Here is a 17,626-nt window from a genome sequence, read left to right on the forward strand (position 1 = left end):
TTAGTTTATGAAGTAGTTAATAAGGAAAAGGATGTTTATGTCCAAGTAGAGTTTCTGGTAATAATTGTTTGCTGTATTGTAAAAGTTTAAAAATCGTCTTTATTTCTAAATATGTATAGTGTGTCATATGTTTGCAAAGTATGTCGTTAGAGTCAAAGCCTAGGTTCGATATTTTAGACATATATCGAACATTATTTTGTACGTCTTCTCTGAATTCCATGGTCAAGACGTATACTGTTTGTCAGGTTATATCGTATCCTGGTCCCAAATATAGTTTGTTAAAACCATGCACGGTGTGTCAAAACTCACTAAAGCCCGTGGTACATAGACTTTTTAAGCAAATGTTTTTTTCTTTGTTATAGTCACCAAGTCATGTTGATGTCGTTTGCTTCTATAAGCCATCACCAATTGGTTTAAGTTTGAGTTAAAACGTATGTTCTTATGTGACATTCTGTCAATATATCAAATATAAGTAAGTGATGGTTTTGTTTAAACTGAAACCATTTCGTTCATAAAAACCGCAAATATTCTGGAGGGTGTTTCCTTACTTTTCAATCCGTTGTAACCTATAAAGTTACAGAAGACATTGTAATAAAAAAATACACGCTTAAATATATGAATTCTTAGGTAACATTAAATGGTAATGGAAAGAAACATAAGTCGTCATGGAAGACATCCTTGTAAATCATTTATTATTTGAAACGAAAATTTTAAAGATTATCGGAATAGAAAAATGCGATCAACAACACAGACTTTTTATACAAATAGGAGAGACAGAGAGGCAGAGACAGAGAGACAGGTGATAAACGGCAATCACCGCATCTAGCTCAACCGTGAACAATGTCGGCCATAAAATTGACCGCACAACCTCATTAAATGTCGGTCGTACAACAGACCGCATCTAGTACAAGCTCGAACAATGTCGGCCATGATATTGACCGCATCTCGCAAACCCTCGGTAAATGTCGGTCATAAAACTGACCGCAGCACGCACAACCCTCAGTAAATGTCGGTCATAAAACTGACCGCATCTACCATCTCGCACAACTTACAGGGCGCCCCAAATGGTTGCGCCATCCTATAATGATTATCCATCACTTTGCTCAAGTCACCGTCTTCTACCAGGACTCCGGCATCGACCCTGCCACTTGAGTCCATGCCATTGCCTGAGCCCCCACTATTACACCGCTAGCTTGCGCGAGTCAAATAAACCCGTCGCGGACAATCATAAACGATCCATCGTCAAGACCCATACACGCACAGTACGTTGTATACAGGCTGGCTTATCTTGCCAAACCTCCATTAGACCACAAATCTCTTGCTCACGCACCACATATGCAGGAAAATAATCAAATTTACAAATTTGCAGTCGGTCATAATTCAGTCGGTCGCGATTGACATTGAACCTGCTCTCTTTTAAGTTCGTCAAAGCATATAAATTACCAGGTAAGTGGATCAGTTCCGTGCGTGAGCCATTCCTGAATAAATCGGAAATCGCTCACCGCCTTCACCACAACTCGCCTCAGTGAACCCCGAAGCATAAACTTTCCTCTTCCTAAACCCCTTTCTTGTGCCATAGAGTTCACCTGGCCACCTAAACCCAAGGCGGCCCCCACTACGTCAATAGTGGCTCTATCTTTTCGCAATACAATCAACTCGAGCACCTGTTCCAACATCGCAACCTTTTCCGGCAACTGAGCAACTACCCGGTCCGAGGACAGGGTATTCTCAGCCGCCGTATTTATTACCGCCTGTATTGCAAAGCCGTTCACACTTGCATCGATCCGGGACATTGATTTGATCTGCTCGATTATTAACGTTAGGCCCTTATCGTTTTGGATACAATTTGGACATTCTTGAGACAAGTGCCCTATTTCTTTGCAATTGAAACATTGCTGCCTGACTGGAGATTGCGATGGACTTCTGGTGGGCCTTGCCAAATGCTGGTCAAGCATCCCCATACAGACGTCCATCTTATCATCTAACATGTCCTCCTTTCTCTCCACGGCCACCACCCCTTCTACAAGCCTTCTTTCCGATGCCACATTCACCCCTACCACCTTGACCAGCCCTGCACACTCCACTGTCCGTACCAAAATTGGTTGATACATAAAGCCTTGAGTGTGAATGAACGACTTCAGCTGGTCAATAGCTTGCTCTATAGACACGGGTCTCTGATTTATGACTAGGTCGCCCGCTTCTTTCTCCCTAGCACCCATGCAAAGTCTTAATATGGATTCTTGCAACATATAAGCCTCGGGCTAGTCTCTATATGAACACCCTGTCGGCCCAGTCATCGACCGATTAATCATCTCATTGCCTAGCACTGTTGAAGGTTACCCTTGCCGTCTCTGGCAAGTCGCGGTAACCAAAACGCCTCTCTAGCTTGTCTACCACCTCCAACTAATTTAGCTCAACCTCCATATCTATCACCAAGGCAAAGTATTTACTTGCCTTATCAGTCAAGCAGAGACACTAGTAATCTCTCTTCTCCCTATCCTCCCACTCAAAAAAGTGGTGAACTTTTCAAATTTGGGAAGAAAGGCCTGCCAGCTTCCCCGACCATCATATATTAGCGCCTTAGGCAGCGATTACATCCTAGACTTCTGCTGGCCAGAAGGCAAGGCTCTATGGCCAAAGGGTGCCGTAACGTTATCGCTAACACCTCGCGTTGTATTAACAACATTCTGCGATACTAGATAAAGGTTGCCCCGCTCCTGTCAACCTGTGGTGCAGGTACCACCGGTGTAGAGGTTACATACCCCCGACTGTCTTGGTGGAAACATATAAGGCAAGTGAGGTTGGTTAACAGGGTCATTTGACCCTGACCACCCACTAACATATAATGGCCACCTTGTGAAACTGGTAACTGCGTTATGACCTGATACGGCATAGACTGTGCCCCTTTGCATGGTATTGCACGGGGTACGTCCCATGTGCCACAGGTACCTGAGTCACCGCCTGGTATTGAACTGACTGCACGCCATGTGTGAGCTGGTACTGAACAGGCTGTGCCTCCTGTGTCATGGCATGGTACTATACAGGGTATACCCCATGTGCCACGGGCACCTGAGTCAACGCCTGGTATTGACCTGACTGAGCGCCATGTGTGAGCTTGTAGTGAACAGGCTGTGCCTCCTTCGCTATGGCATGGTACTGTACAGGGTACACGTCATGTGCCATGGGCGTCTGAGTCATTGCCTGGTATTAACCCGACTCAACACCATGGGTAACCGACATATGCGCCACCGCCTGATATTGCACAGGCTGCGCCTCCCATGCCACTGGTGTCAGTTTCACAGCCAGATATTGCTCATCGACCGGTTCACTGACTGGTCCACTAGCCTCTCCATACCAACCCCCCTCCTCATTATATCTATGCTCAGAGTCAGGCCTAGAATCAGATGTACTGAACCCAAACATGACCTACATCAAATGCTAAGTAGATGTAACCAAGGCAAAATTTGAGATGTCCATCCATCATGCACATTGGCTAATGTAGTCAAGTTACTGAATTGTTAAACAACTAAACTAAATTACAACTACTGCAAACTTCTGGTATAAAAATTAACTCACTAAGTTGAATAGTATAAGAATTATATTAATTTATTTGAGGGACTATGGTAATATATGTTAACAATGGGTGCACTTATGAAGTCAGTTAAGAATATATACGGGATTCCAACAAAACCGTTACAATATATCGTGGACACATTATTTGAGAAAGATACCAAAAACAGCAATATTAATATGACTGGTATATTGATTAATGCAAATAGCACACACTAAGTAACTCGTACAATAATAAACTGGCCACACTTGAATCACAAATCAATGTAACATTTTACTAATAAAATATAATGTCAGAAATTCTCCAGTTATTATATAATATTAACAACTAGTGAAATTGTTAGTATTTGTCTTCGCTACAGGTTGGACACTTCCTGTAGGAAAACACTCGAAGTTTTAGTAGGAAAATTGTGTGATTCAACACGGGTCACAGCATCATATGATAAACAAGGGCAAAATATATGGACTCAATTAAGTATAAACATCACCAATAAGTCTTACCAATAAGCATTAATAATGCTGAAAATGGGAAACTATCACAAATAAATTTAGTAGAGAAATACTTTACTCAAGCGAGAAACTGAATTGATAGCAATGTGGTGATTCCCCTGACTATAGGCAAACCAATCACCGTACAAATGTATAGACAGCTTAATATGAATGGCAAATTGGGCAAATATGGGGTAATTACATGGTTCAAATATTCAAATGCCTTTTAATCTTGAAACTGGCATTGAATATGAAAAAAAACAATGTGGCAATTTGATTTAATATTTCAAAAACCATAAAAATTAGTAATAGATAACAAGTTAAAGTATTAGTTAAATCCTGATTAAATTACGAATCGTATAACTCGTAATTGATAAGTAATCTCTTTGAGTTTATAACTACTTAAGAGAAATGGACGAGATTCACTCTCTCCCTCACTGAATAAATTGCAATTTTTCACTGCAGATTTTTTGACTAAAATCCCAATCGAATTGCAGTGAGTAGATACGACAGGGCAATGTAAACAAACACTGCTCTAAATTTAATCGCGTGATGAACATTGGCACTAGCAATCCCGCACATTCAAAATGGAAAACCAAAAAATTGAAAACACAGATAAGGCAGTTACACGGTTCACATGACCGCAATCGTACGCAATCACCCAAACGTCGAAGTCAACAAATTATCTGACAAATTCCGACGACGAAATCGGCTTAATACGATCACTGATGCTTAAATTGCAATGACGAAATACTCATTTAATAAAAGAATATGCAGTTTTTAAGTAAACAGACAATGACAATTATTCTTGAAAATTTGCCTAGTCAAAATATCTGACTTTTAAAAATCAAACATGCGTCAAGTTCGGAACTCGCAGCGCCATTTGTAGTGAAATAACTATAAATGAATATTACCTATCCACATCAGTCGATGTGGATGACATCGAAGAATGGTGCGTCCACAAGATATAAACAGATTAAATTAACAAGAACAGTTAAAGTGATATTATGGGCATCTAACAATTTATAGGTGTCTATCGCAACCGTTATTTATTTTTGGTGTTTTCACTTCGTATACACTTATATTTGTTAATGCAGCATCAGCATACTAAAACAATATCCCGGAAAGAGAAAAATAATCCATTTGAATATCAACCGTACTTTCGTTTGACAAATGATCATGCATGTACGATGTGAACCTAAATTTAGTTTTAGTGCAGATTCGTTCATACAAAACAAAGACACAATTTTGTTTTACGGATCATTTCGGCTTACAGGACTGGGTGAGTCACTTAAGAAATCGAATATAAGATATTTTTATAAACAACTGGTAGCAAGATGAGTTGCAGAAAAATGGTCAGTAACCACATTTTAACTAACTCTTTTAACCTGTTAAATCGTTTCAGCTCAATTAAACAGTGAAAAATGCCCATAATATCACTTTAAACACAACTTCTTCGTATCGAATTGGATATGCACACTGGTTCCCAACGTTCTTCGCGGCTAAGGTACCAAACTATCTAAACGGTCCCATGACCGTTCGGTCATTTTCACCACAGTATTCGGGTGGAGTCCAGTTTCGAACTTTGTTTTCACCCGTCGAATACCTTGTACCCATGCTGCTTGACGTTGTTTGTCTTTCGGGAACTTGTGTTGACCTTTTCTTCAACAAAATGGAACGCAGCACGTGGTTTCAGGCATTATTTTATGTTTCTATTGTCAAGCTGTCAAACGCATCGCTGAATAACAATGGCGATAATCTAAAGATAAAATTCGAACATATCCGCATAAAAGGACCTACTCGACCAGAGCGCAACCTATATTGGAAAATAGGGGACATTACTCACTTAAGTCGCTCATTACGTAGAGCCATCTATCTAGCCGTGCAATTATTGAATAAAAAAAAGGAAACGCCAGTTGCACAATTTTTCATTTTCGGTTCTATATGCTTATTCAAGAAACTGCGACAAAGTTTTTTTACATTGAACACATAATTGATTTAGACCCTATTCTGTTACATTTGTTGATTATAGTTTTCTTAATAAATTACTATATAAAGTAAAGTAAAGTAATTTTGAGAAGCATAATGCTGCGTGACATTGTGGTATTCGATTGTTATTGTGTGGTAGTGTCACAGGCAGCAGTATCATAAATTTGCCCCCCCCCCCCCCCGGAACCCTACCCCCCCCCCCCCGAGCTTACCCCAGGGGGTCCATATTGTTAAATGTACACCTATTGTGTATGGTTTGACTTTTCAACAACGAATATTGACAAAAATTCATAGTTTGAAAAAATCATCCTCGTATAGGTATTATATATACACAAGGTATGAAACGCACTATATGCCTATTGCTGAAAGATTGTGGAACACTGGACGTGACCTTTTTAATCGAACACACACATGTTCCCATGCAGTTACCGACAAAATGCAACTGGATTCGTTAAAAGACAGTAAAAGCAACGAGATTACACTACTAACCGATCTCCTGCTCGGCTAATAACTTTAATATTCAATTAAATTCGACTTTCTCGCTACATGTCTGTGTTTTGCTGTCATATTTTGTCGATCGAATGCTCGGTTCTTAAACGCCATATCATTGGCCAACACAATCAGAACAACCAACCAGATGACGCGTTATAAAATTAAAATGGTGGACATGTGTAGATGAAACACCGAGTGACATATAGCGAGAAAGTCAAATTTAATTGAATATTAAAGTTATTAGCCGAGCAGGAGATCGGTTAGTTGTGTAATCACGTTGCTTTTACTGTCTTTTAACGAATCCAGGTGCATTTTGTCGGCAACTGCATGGGAACATGTGTGTTTTCGGTGAAAAAGGTCACGTTCAGTGTTCCACAATCTTTCAGCAATAGACATATAGTACGTTTCATACCTTGTGTATATATAATACCTATACGAGGGTTATTTTTTCAAACTGTGTATTTTTGTCAATATTTGTTGTTGAAAAGTCAAACAATACACAATAGGTGTACATTTAACAATCTGGAACCCCTGGGGTAAGCTCGGGGGGGGATAATTTATGATACTGCTGCCTGTGGGTAGTGTAAGCTTAGGAAATACGATTAAACTTATAAAACACATTTAACATAATCATCAGTTACGGTTTTGGTACATTCATGTCTTAGCACAGTTTATGCGTTTAGTCCATTTAATGCCCTGTGTGCTCATAATTGTCCGGACACGAATGTCTTTGTTGACTTAATAGATTTATGGAAAATAACACTTCTTTAATGTCTACTTTTACCTTGCCCTTGGAGCGATCAACATGACTTTGTGATTTTGTAACAACGTTTCATGAAATCACGTTATGTCTAAGTAAGTAAAACGCAGTATAGAATAATTAAGAATACATCATTAACACATTAATATAATGTGAAGCTTTATATTTTGTGTTCATCTGTGTTTATTTGGTTTCCGTTATTTAAAGAAAAGTTATGTTAAAGGGGCCTTTTCACAGATTTTGGCATGTTTTGATGTTTGTCATTAAATGCTTTCTATTGATAAATGTAAACATTTGCTCAAAAAAGCTCCATTAAAAATCAAGAATAGAATTTTAAAAGGGAAAAAAGTAGCCCGCAACAGGGCTCGAACCACTGACCCCTGGAGTCCTGGAGTAAAAAGTCTACCATATCGCAACCGTTGTTTATTTTTGGTGTTTTCACTTCATATACACTTTTATTTGTTAATGCAGCATCAACATACTAAAACAATATCCCGGACAGAGAAAAAATAATCCATTTGAATATCAACCGTACTTTCGTTTTGACAACTGACGACGGAAATGATTCGATGTACGACGTGAGTCTAAATGTAGTTTTCGGCAATGGAACAAGCCAACATTCGTGTATTACGAAATGTTACTCATCGTACAATTATTGATACCTAATTTTATTTATAGTTATTAAAAATGTAGTGTGTTTGTACGGGTCATATATTGGAAGATCAGTTCTTTTATTACCTAACCTTGTTAAAAATGTGCATTTTTTTCATGCTCATCTTTCGTGCTTTTCGTAACAAGATGTGATGTTGCTCCCGCTTAATATAATCGTTTTTATATTACGTGATATGTGACCTAAATATATGTCAAATGTAAGCATACATCAAGCTAACACTTAGGAGTCACGCGTATGAACATTTTTATCAACCTATACACATGACTTTTACAACCGCAAACTACTGTCAATGTAATGCGCTTTACAAAACTGATTCTTAGAAGATATTCAAAAAGATGTAAATATGATATCTTATGTATTTTTTATTTGAGTATGTCTTTCGTTTCTTTGATTTGTTTCATGAGTAAAGTTTTAAATAATTCAAAAACACGTTTTCGTAGAAAAGATAAGATTCTTAACATGTTACACCTATTCACTCTTTCTTAAAGAGATAGCGAACAGGAACAAGCTTTATTCGTGACCCTGGTCTTCGCTTAGTTTCTATATAGTCGGCGTCCCCTATAGTTTTTCCGTTCGTCACTTTCGCACAAAGAAGAGAAGATGTGAGTGTACTGTTTTATTTATGATATTCTAAACATGTGCAGGTAGCATTTATTCAATTATTATTCATATCATTTTATTTGACATTGTGAAATATTTAACCACGTCTGGTAGATTGTGTTCTTCCTTACTTTTGGTATACGAATTTGTAAGTCACTGATAATGAGACATCAAGTTAAGACCATGTTCTTATCTATAAGAACTGTAATTGGACCTTTATCATCGTATCTGTAAACATGTCCCTGCTGTAAACATAGTGTATGTGGTTCAAGTAATGAAGTATTAGTGATAGACAAGTATTGGACGGTGGTGTAAGAATTTCCATGTTCCATGTTATATATCGCCTCGAAAAGCAAGACAGGTTTAGTTGCATGACTCTGGTAGTTGGTACAGTTCTAAATGACGTTCATTTTCTATTCAATATTTAACCATTATAATATAATGTTATGGTATTTGTTCATCTTGAAAAGATTTTATTCAAAACGAATGTGTCGTCCAAAAACGTCTGTAGCGGTCATACCGACGTTTACCTTATGTCAAAATTACCAACAATTTATTGTTTTAATATGACTTGAATACATATTAAACAATCTCTCAATCTCTCAAAAATATACCTCTTTTTCAGATTACCATGCTTCTTTTTGCAGCACTATTGTTAATATCTGTGAAAGGTAAAGCATTTTTAGCTCACCTGCTTGCTCAGGTGAGCTTTTGTGGCCGGACTTTGTCCGTCGTCCGTCCGTCCATCCGTCCGTCCGTCGTCCACATTTGGTTTGTACACACTCTAGAGGCCACATTTCATGTCGGTTCTTCATGAAACTTGGTCAGAAGATTTGTCCCAATGATATCTCGATCAAGTTAAAAACTGGGTCATGCTGGGTAAAAAACTAGGTCACTAGGTAAACTGTAGAAGTCACATTTCATTCCCAATCTTCATGTAACTTTGTCAAAATGTTTGCCTTAATGATATGTTGGTCGAGTTCAAAAGTGGTTCCGGTCCGTTGAAAAACATGGCCGCCAGTGGGCGGAGCAGTTTTCCTTATTTGGCTATAGAGAAACCTTGTAAACACTCTAGAAGTCACAATTTTTGCCCAATCATCATGAAATTTGGTCAAAACATTGGTTTTATTGATATCATGGACGAGTTCGAAAATGGTCCAGATCGGTGAAAAAACATGGCCGCCAGTGGGCGGGGCATTTTTCTCTATATGTATATAGTGAATACATGTGAACAATCTAGAAGTCACATTTTTGGCCCAATTTTCATGAAATTTGGTCAGAACATTTGTGTCCTTGATATGAGAGTTGAGTTTGAAAATGGTTCCGGTCAGTTGAATAACATGACTGCCAGGGGGGGGGGGGGGGGGCAGTTTTATTATATTTATATAGTAAAAAAAGCTTCACTCTAGAAGTTACATTTTTTGCCCAACAATCATGAAAATTGGTCAAAACATTGGTTTTATCAGCTCACCTGATTGCTCAGGTGAGCTTTTGTGACCGGTCTTTGTCCGTCGTCTGTCCGTCCGTTCACATTTGTTCGTAAACACTCTAGAGGCCACATTTATTGTCCGAAGCTTGTGAACACTCTAGAAGTCACAATTTTTGCCCAATCATCATGAAACTCGGTGAAAAGATTGGTTTAATATATATATCATATAAATAATGCCATAACTATTGCCCTTAGATTGTCCAAATTTTCATTATATTATACAAAATCCTTGTAAACACTCTAGAGGTCACAATTTTGTTTCAGATTTTATGAATCTTGGTCATAATATTTATTTTTGTAAGCAAAGTTTGATGGCTGATAAGGGGGGTCTACTCAAAATATAGGTTACCAGGTCAAATCTTACAAAAACAAAATCACGCCATATGCCAAAGTTTTGGTTCAATAATGATGAAACTTGACCAGGATGTTTGTCTGGACAATATCTAGGTCAAGTTTGACGTTTGGTAAAGATTGAATGAACTGACTCCTCTCAGGTGAGCGAACTAGGGCCATCTTGGCCCTCTTGTTAGACTTTACTTATAATTGAGGTATGTGAATATTAAACCTCATTTATTAACCACTTGAATTTGTAGAACTATTGTGTAACTACAAAAAAACATTCATATCTCTACTTTAACAGTAATCGGAATTTAACTTATAAAAATGTTATGTGGCGTTAGAAAAAACATAACATTTTCATGCCTCAACATTTTCAAGAGGGCACATTGATGTTTTTCGCCCGTCGGATTTTTGTGTCACGTGTAACTAAAAAATACTGCTTCTAGGGGGATGAACTTTTTTAATACAAAAAACGTGTGCACCAACATATTATGTTTATTTTTAACCACATCATCCGAGTCTCATTTTATTGAGAAGAAAACATCAGCTTTTGCACATGTTACGAGTAACTCGAAAGGTTGTCATGCTTAAAAGTTGTTGCAATTTCGACTCATATTTGAGTCGCGTTTCGCAAACAAAAATAATGTTGGCATCCTATTTGTTTATAAATACTCATAGTTACAAAGAAAATATAAGCGACGAAATCAAGAGTATGTCTTGTTTAAATAAAAATATTTATTTATGTGTTATATATTCGATTTGACCATTCTATACAAATTTCGCATCAAACACTGTCTGGAATATTAGAGCATTGTTTTAAAACAAAACAAGAAAAGCAAAATAATAAGCTCAGTGTGTTTTGTCAATGACTTTGTTGAACAGCCCCAACGACACTCGGGTTGGTGTGTCTAGCCTGTGACCAGGTAGAGAGCATACGTGATTGTTCCGACATCCAAACTTGCGGTCCAAACGAGGTATACAAAAGTTTTTCATCACTTTGCATACATTTAAAAATATCCATGTGTGCGACTTTATCCCTACGATTCCATGCATATTACACATCATTACACCTGCCGCAATAGGTTATTTCAGGCGAATGTACTGTTAACGCAGGCAAACAAAACGAACGTTTGTTGACGGTTTAATAAGCAATACCTCAAAAACCACTTATGTCATAATTCTGTTGTCATTTTTAAACTGTTCGGGGTTTTAATAAGGCCCGGAAAAAGAAGAACTATTACGTGTACTCTATAATAACGTAGTATCGAACAAAGTACTATATGATAATTAATATGTTTACAAAATATGACATGTTTAAGCATCCTTTCATTAAAAAATTTCATAACATGGTATTTAAAAAGCAAGACAAATGTGTTTGTCTATTGCATGTCATTATTTACCCATTTATGCCTAGCGTCTAGAAAAAAAGGCATTGGAAAACAGCGTAGACCCAGATGAGACGCCGCATAATGCGGCGTCTCATCTGGGTCTGCGCTGTTTGCTTAAAGGAATTTCTGTTAGAAATATTCTAAATATAGAAATAAATATACTAGACATCCCTAATTTTGGAAATAAATTTTTCCAATGTAGAAGGATGGGAGAGTCTACTAGGCATAAATGAGTTAAATGTCAAAATGCAACATAAGTCAAACGATTTACAAGTTTCTAATTGGTAAATGTGCGTTTTCTAACGGCTGGTAAATGCACGAGAATGACGCATTTACTTGTTTCTATGTCAACCTGTTGATATCATATGTTGTACATGATATTCACTTGTGTTTGTACATGTAAATACGTCAAAAGCGCATGTAAAAGCTTTTCGAAGATGTATATTACAAGATGTTCATTTCCAGATCTGCTATTTAGACGGACATTATACAGTTCAAGGGCACTTGACATATCAAGGAGGTTGCAGGGACCGTCGAGTATGTTTAAAGTCGCGTTTGATATTAAGAAAATCTAGCGTGCTTCAGCGTAAATAGTTTACGCTTATGTTACATGTATGTTGAATCAATGATGCTCGTAAGCAGTATTCGTATTGCTAACCGAAGATCTGGATTTTTTTTTGATAATGGTCACTGAATATTAATAAGCAACGCCACATGAAAATTGAATTGCCAATGAAATAATTCTTATTTGAAAATTCATAATAAAGCTTTAAAGATTATGGATGTAATTTTGCTTAGCAAGGTATAATTATGGTTTATGGTCAATTTAGATAAAAATGCAGAACATGGAATGAATACTTAATAACCACATAAAATGGAGATTATTGAAATGCACGATGAGGAGTTCTTATAAATAAATTGTATTGTGTATTTTATATATTTATTTGTTACTTCATCATATATTATATTAATACCATTATATGTCACGCCAGAGATGCCCGACAGTCCTAGGTGGAAAGCGGGACAGTAACTTGTTTTGTTCCCAGTGCTGCGACCAACCCTGGTGCCAGGCCACACTTTGTGGAGGCAAAGGTAACTTGTACTTTAGAAGCGCGTATAAAATGGCGGAGGCAAAGGTAACTTTTACTTTAGAAGCGCGTATAAAATGGCGGAGGCAAAGGTAACTTGTACTTTAGAAGCGCGTATAAAATGGCGGAGGCAAAGGTAACTTTTACTTTAGAAGCGCGTATAAAATGGCGGAGGCAAAGGTAACTTGTACTTTAGAAGCGCGTATAAAATGGCGGAGGCCCAGGTAACTTGTACTTTAGAAGCGCGTATAAAATTTGTAAACACATCATTATTTTATATTGTCGGGTCGGCTCCAAATGTAGTGTTTTTCTCAGGAGAGCAAAGGGGCATGGCGCATTACATTCAAAAAGGTCATTTTGACGCGCAGTTTAGGCTAAAAAGGGCATACCGTTCCGTGAATAGCTGCCTTAGGGGCATTCTCTGATACTAGTCTGCTTTGGAGTTTGGTCAAGGGGCAATTAAGATGTTATCAATAAGGGCGCGTGGTGGCTTTTGCCTTTGAAACGGGCAGAGTGGCGCTTAAAAAAGGCGGCGTGGCACAGCGCCACGCAAAAAGGGCCTGGGAAAAACACTAAAATTATGTTGATTTATGTTCAAAATGGTCATGGAACGGAAGTAGTGAGATTCGTAAGGTGTTGATAGTGCCATATTGTATTCTTCGTCTGCGATAAAGATTCGGTTTTAATTCTGTCTTGTTTAACGTCAACATATCTAAAAGCATGCACTACAATACTGTAATACATGTATTTAAACACTTCATTTGAATCACTCTGGAGTATCTGTGAGGTTTGGTAGCTTCACTTAACCAATTCAAAACCCAAATGTATTATTTGGCTACGCCAGACTGCAAATGATCATAGTCATTCATAAAAGTACAACGTTATATAATATAATATGATTTCCCTTCTGCTTGAGCTACTGACGTTTCACTTTGCTTATATTTGAAGGATATCCTGCGGACCGAGGTTTGATGTGCTACGATTGTCCGCAGGGATTGGATCACGCCGAGGATTGCGATAGAATTATCGAAGCATCGAGTGACCAGGTAGTGGCTCTACACACATTAGATATAACTAAAAAATCTAAATTATGTCATGCTAAAACACAACGATAATCACATCGAATTATTGAAACATCAATCATTATATATGACAACATTACATATTATACGGAGTCGAAACATTTCTAGTTTAACCATAGTGACATAGTTCATAGTAATGTTTGCCTATTTAATCTCTATTGTTTTGACTGTTGTAAAGCTAAAAAAAAAGAATATATACACAATGTTTGCAAAATAATTAAGCGTTTAAGTTTCTCATGCTTAAATCTAAAGCATGCTTTATAAATATTTTATCAATGTATGTTTGGCCCAATACTACATACAAACGCAACAAAATATATCAACCTGGGTAATATTTATTCCAACATAAGATGTTACAGCTAATGTATGTGGTAAATTGATTCAAAATCAGTACAAAATAACTTATTGTATGGATGGTGTATTTGTTTGGAGACTCCTTGCTGATGTCGATATGAAGAGAATTGATTAATTGATTTGAAGAGTTGCATAAAATGAGCATATGTCGAGCTTTTATGATAGAGTTCTTTCATTTGAGAATGGCGTATAAAGTATAGTTTTCAATTTAAATATAAACGCAAAAAATTCTCACCGGTGTACACCTAACACAAATCAAATTAAAATCAGCATTTAATGACGAACTATTATGCAGAAGTAGGACAATGCTTATTTTGTTAGTTCTTTTTTTCTGTTTTTCTTTTTTCATGGTGTTTGTGTTTTGTTCATGTCATGTATCAATTACGAACATTATTTCCTTTTGCGTTTAGATTGCGACAAATAAGTGATCTTTGGTTATACTAAAGCATGCTTAAGCCAATCAACACAAACATTTTTTCTAGAGTTCTAGAGTTTTCCTTCAAGTCTTTGCATCCTTTCTTAAAGTTTTATTTAAGTTCATCAACATTTTGCAGAAAATTTATCGTTTTTAATGTTCAAATACACCTAACAACTTGAATTTTACTTGCTGAATCACGCTCATCTGAAACAATTATTTATACTTATATCAGTAATTCAGAAATTATAAAATACAGAATCATGTTGTTCAGTTTAATATCGGTCCCAAAGGTTCCATAGCAGCAATAAATGTTCGTCATTACTGTCAAAAATTACACTTTTGGCACAATAGCTGTCCTATGTGTATGTTTAGGTTTGACCTGATTAGAAATCCACCAATGAAATGTACCCATATGTATGGTTAGCTAAATAAAACTGCTCCTTTCACCGAACAGAACATAAAGAAAGCTTCTCTGTCTGTGACTAAAGCATAAACAGCTCATCGCCAATTACATACATGCGATATAGCGAGCATAAGTACGCATACGTCGGAATAACAAAACTGTGATAATGTGCATATCTAAATTTTATGCATTTTTGTGCAAGTATATAACACTTCGTGGTTATGCAATGATTGTATGAGAGGGCGGCTTTCTCTGTTTTAACAGAGGTTTAGTAAATGTTTAAAATCCGAAATTTATTGTTAAGATTTCTGTTCAGTTAGGTATTGTATACACATTTCCCTTTGGAAACAGACGATATCCTCATGTGAATATGTATATTATTGGCTCTATGTTTAACTGCTTTGGTATAGTTTGCAAGACTTATCAACAAAGCTTTCTTGTCTCATTGAATGATCGGAAAAAAATAAACATACTTTGGCTTATTTTTTTAAACATCGGGTATAAGTGAATATCTAAAATTGTAATATGAAGGACAGAAAGACTAAATTTACCAAAACTCGTCGATGTTAATCAGAACGTCGAGCTATGCAATCAAAACAATAGTAAATGTGTGCTGAATTAAAAAGCCCGATGTTATGTCGATCATCATGTGAAGCTGTCAAACTGTTTAATACTTTTTCAAATAGAAGTATTGTTCCGCGTTTCCTTCGAACACTTTATCTAAAAATGTAACCACTTAACGTGTACTGCGCTTGATTTCAATCGACTGCATAAAAATTAAACCATATTGTCGTCTACCACAACCAGCCTCATGAGGCCAGAATTAAATAGTGTATGTTTTTCGCAACGTTTGCTTTCCGTACTCGCACCTGAACGTATCATGTAAATAAATGTTTTCAATGTTTGTGCATTTGTTGGTTGATTTGAACTTCAATTAAATGAGTCATAGTTTCGTTCTCACATCAAACATAAACTGCTGTCGTAAATCGATTGATTGTAGTGCTTTTATTTAAATATTGTATAATCAGCCACCGTCAAAATTTGTTTTTACAGGCGTGTGTAGAATCGCTGGTGGCTACTAACCACGGAACTATTAAATATGTTACTAGTCTTATTGGAAAAGCCGTAAGTATAGTGTTATATACGGATGTCTCACTTTACAACTACACTGTTTCTAGTACAACAATATGTTAACATCACTTTACTACTAATCGTGTGTCAAAGATGGAAATGCTAACCGACTCGTATTTGTTCGCATACAAATCGCTGACACCCCGACTATATAGAGTACATATTCTTCACACATTGCATCAATTCATGTAGTTGTTTCGGTCATTATTATTTTCCGTTGTATTAAACTATTATATGTTATCATGCGACACTATATATCTTAAACTAGTTTTTACTTCATTTCGATAACCCATCTGGGAGTGACACTCTTTAGTGCACGTTTAACACGGATCATATTTTTTTAATAAAAGGCATGTTCCCGTCTAATGGCAACTATACATGTAGATGAGATAGTGGGGAAAAGGCAGAGCACCGGCTCAAATGGTTTATGTTACAACTGCTGCAACAGTGACCTTTGTAATAACCAGTGCGTCTCAAAAAATCAAACTGCGCAAGGTATCTAATTTGTTTTCTACCTTATCGTCAAATATACCACACAATGTTCAGACAATACAACCAGAGGTAATATAAATACATGTATGTAAAAGAAGAAGGGTCATGTCCGTACCACACATTGTGTTTCGACTGACTAACATTGGAAAGAAATTAATAAAAAAAATGCAATTTAACATAGCAAAAATATAAAGTCTGGATTATTTGTTTTCCTTACCTTTGTTACTATTCGACTTCATCATAAACGTATCAATGTACGATAGAATAATCGTCAAGCAATCAATAAATTCTTCATCTTAAAATCGTCTGTTAGTTTAATACTTAACAATTTCAAACTCTTTATTAAGCTGAAGTTGTAAGTGGATCACTAATGCTTTAGTTAAGTCACTTTTATTTGGTCAATTCACAAACCTTTGTTGCATTCATTAATTTAGAAGATCTCGATTAAATTTTGATATGGAGGCTACATTATAAATTATTAACATATTACACAATCAAATGTGCCTCCATATATAACGCATTTAATTTTAGATACTTATCGAAATTGAAACGGTTTAATATTGCACAAGAAAAGTCAAGCTGCATATAATCCAATAAGGGGTGCACCTTGCATAATGTTAATAATCATACTTGCGTTTATTTTGGTGTCTTGTTTTTATTTCAGTGTGTCAAGACACCGGAACACTCGAAACGTGTTCTTTGGCCCAAGGCTACGTCTGTGGTGATAAGACAATGGCCTTTAACGCGGGATGTCTGCTCACCTGTGGTTTCTGTTAGCTTTAAATCACTCATGATATGAAATTAAAACACTGCTTCAACAAAGTATGTTGTGCCTTACGTGTTCTTTCACGAGAAACCATGACGGTTAT

The 17,626-nt window shown here is 36.7% G+C and overlaps 1 protein-coding gene across 7 annotated transcripts; it reads left to right on the forward strand.

Annotated features, from left to right (window-relative positions):
- Positions 1–6,852: 6,852 nt before the first annotated feature.
- LOC127867698 (uncharacterized) lies at positions 6,853–17,582 on the forward strand. Of its 7 annotated transcripts, none has more exons than XM_052409032.1 (9): positions 6,853–6,939; positions 9,199–9,244; positions 11,284–11,375; positions 12,255–12,326; positions 12,782–12,881; positions 13,826–13,923; positions 16,188–16,259; positions 16,616–16,760; positions 17,422–17,582. In XM_052409032.1, exons 1-9 carry the CDS (start codon positions 6,868–6,870, stop codon positions 17,532–17,534), a joined length of 810 nt encoding a protein of 269 aa, XP_052264992.1. In that variant the 5' UTR covers positions 6,853–6,867; the 3' UTR covers positions 17,535–17,582. The 7 variants fall into 7 exon arrangements, with proteins under 7 accessions (XP_052264992.1, XP_052264994.1, XP_052264998.1 ...); XM_052409034.1 differs by lacking the exon at positions 6,853–6,939 and adding an exon at positions 8,449–8,575; XM_052409038.1 differs by lacking the exon at positions 6,853–6,939 and adding an exon at positions 8,565–8,617.
- The last annotated feature ends 44 nt before the right edge of the window (positions 17,583–17,626 follow it).

Source organism: Dreissena polymorpha, chromosome 2 (assembly GCF_020536995.1).
Source record: "Dreissena polymorpha isolate Duluth1 chromosome 2, UMN_Dpol_1.0, whole genome shotgun sequence".
Taxonomy (NCBI): Eukaryota; Metazoa; Mollusca; class Bivalvia; order Myida; family Dreissenidae; genus Dreissena; species Dreissena polymorpha.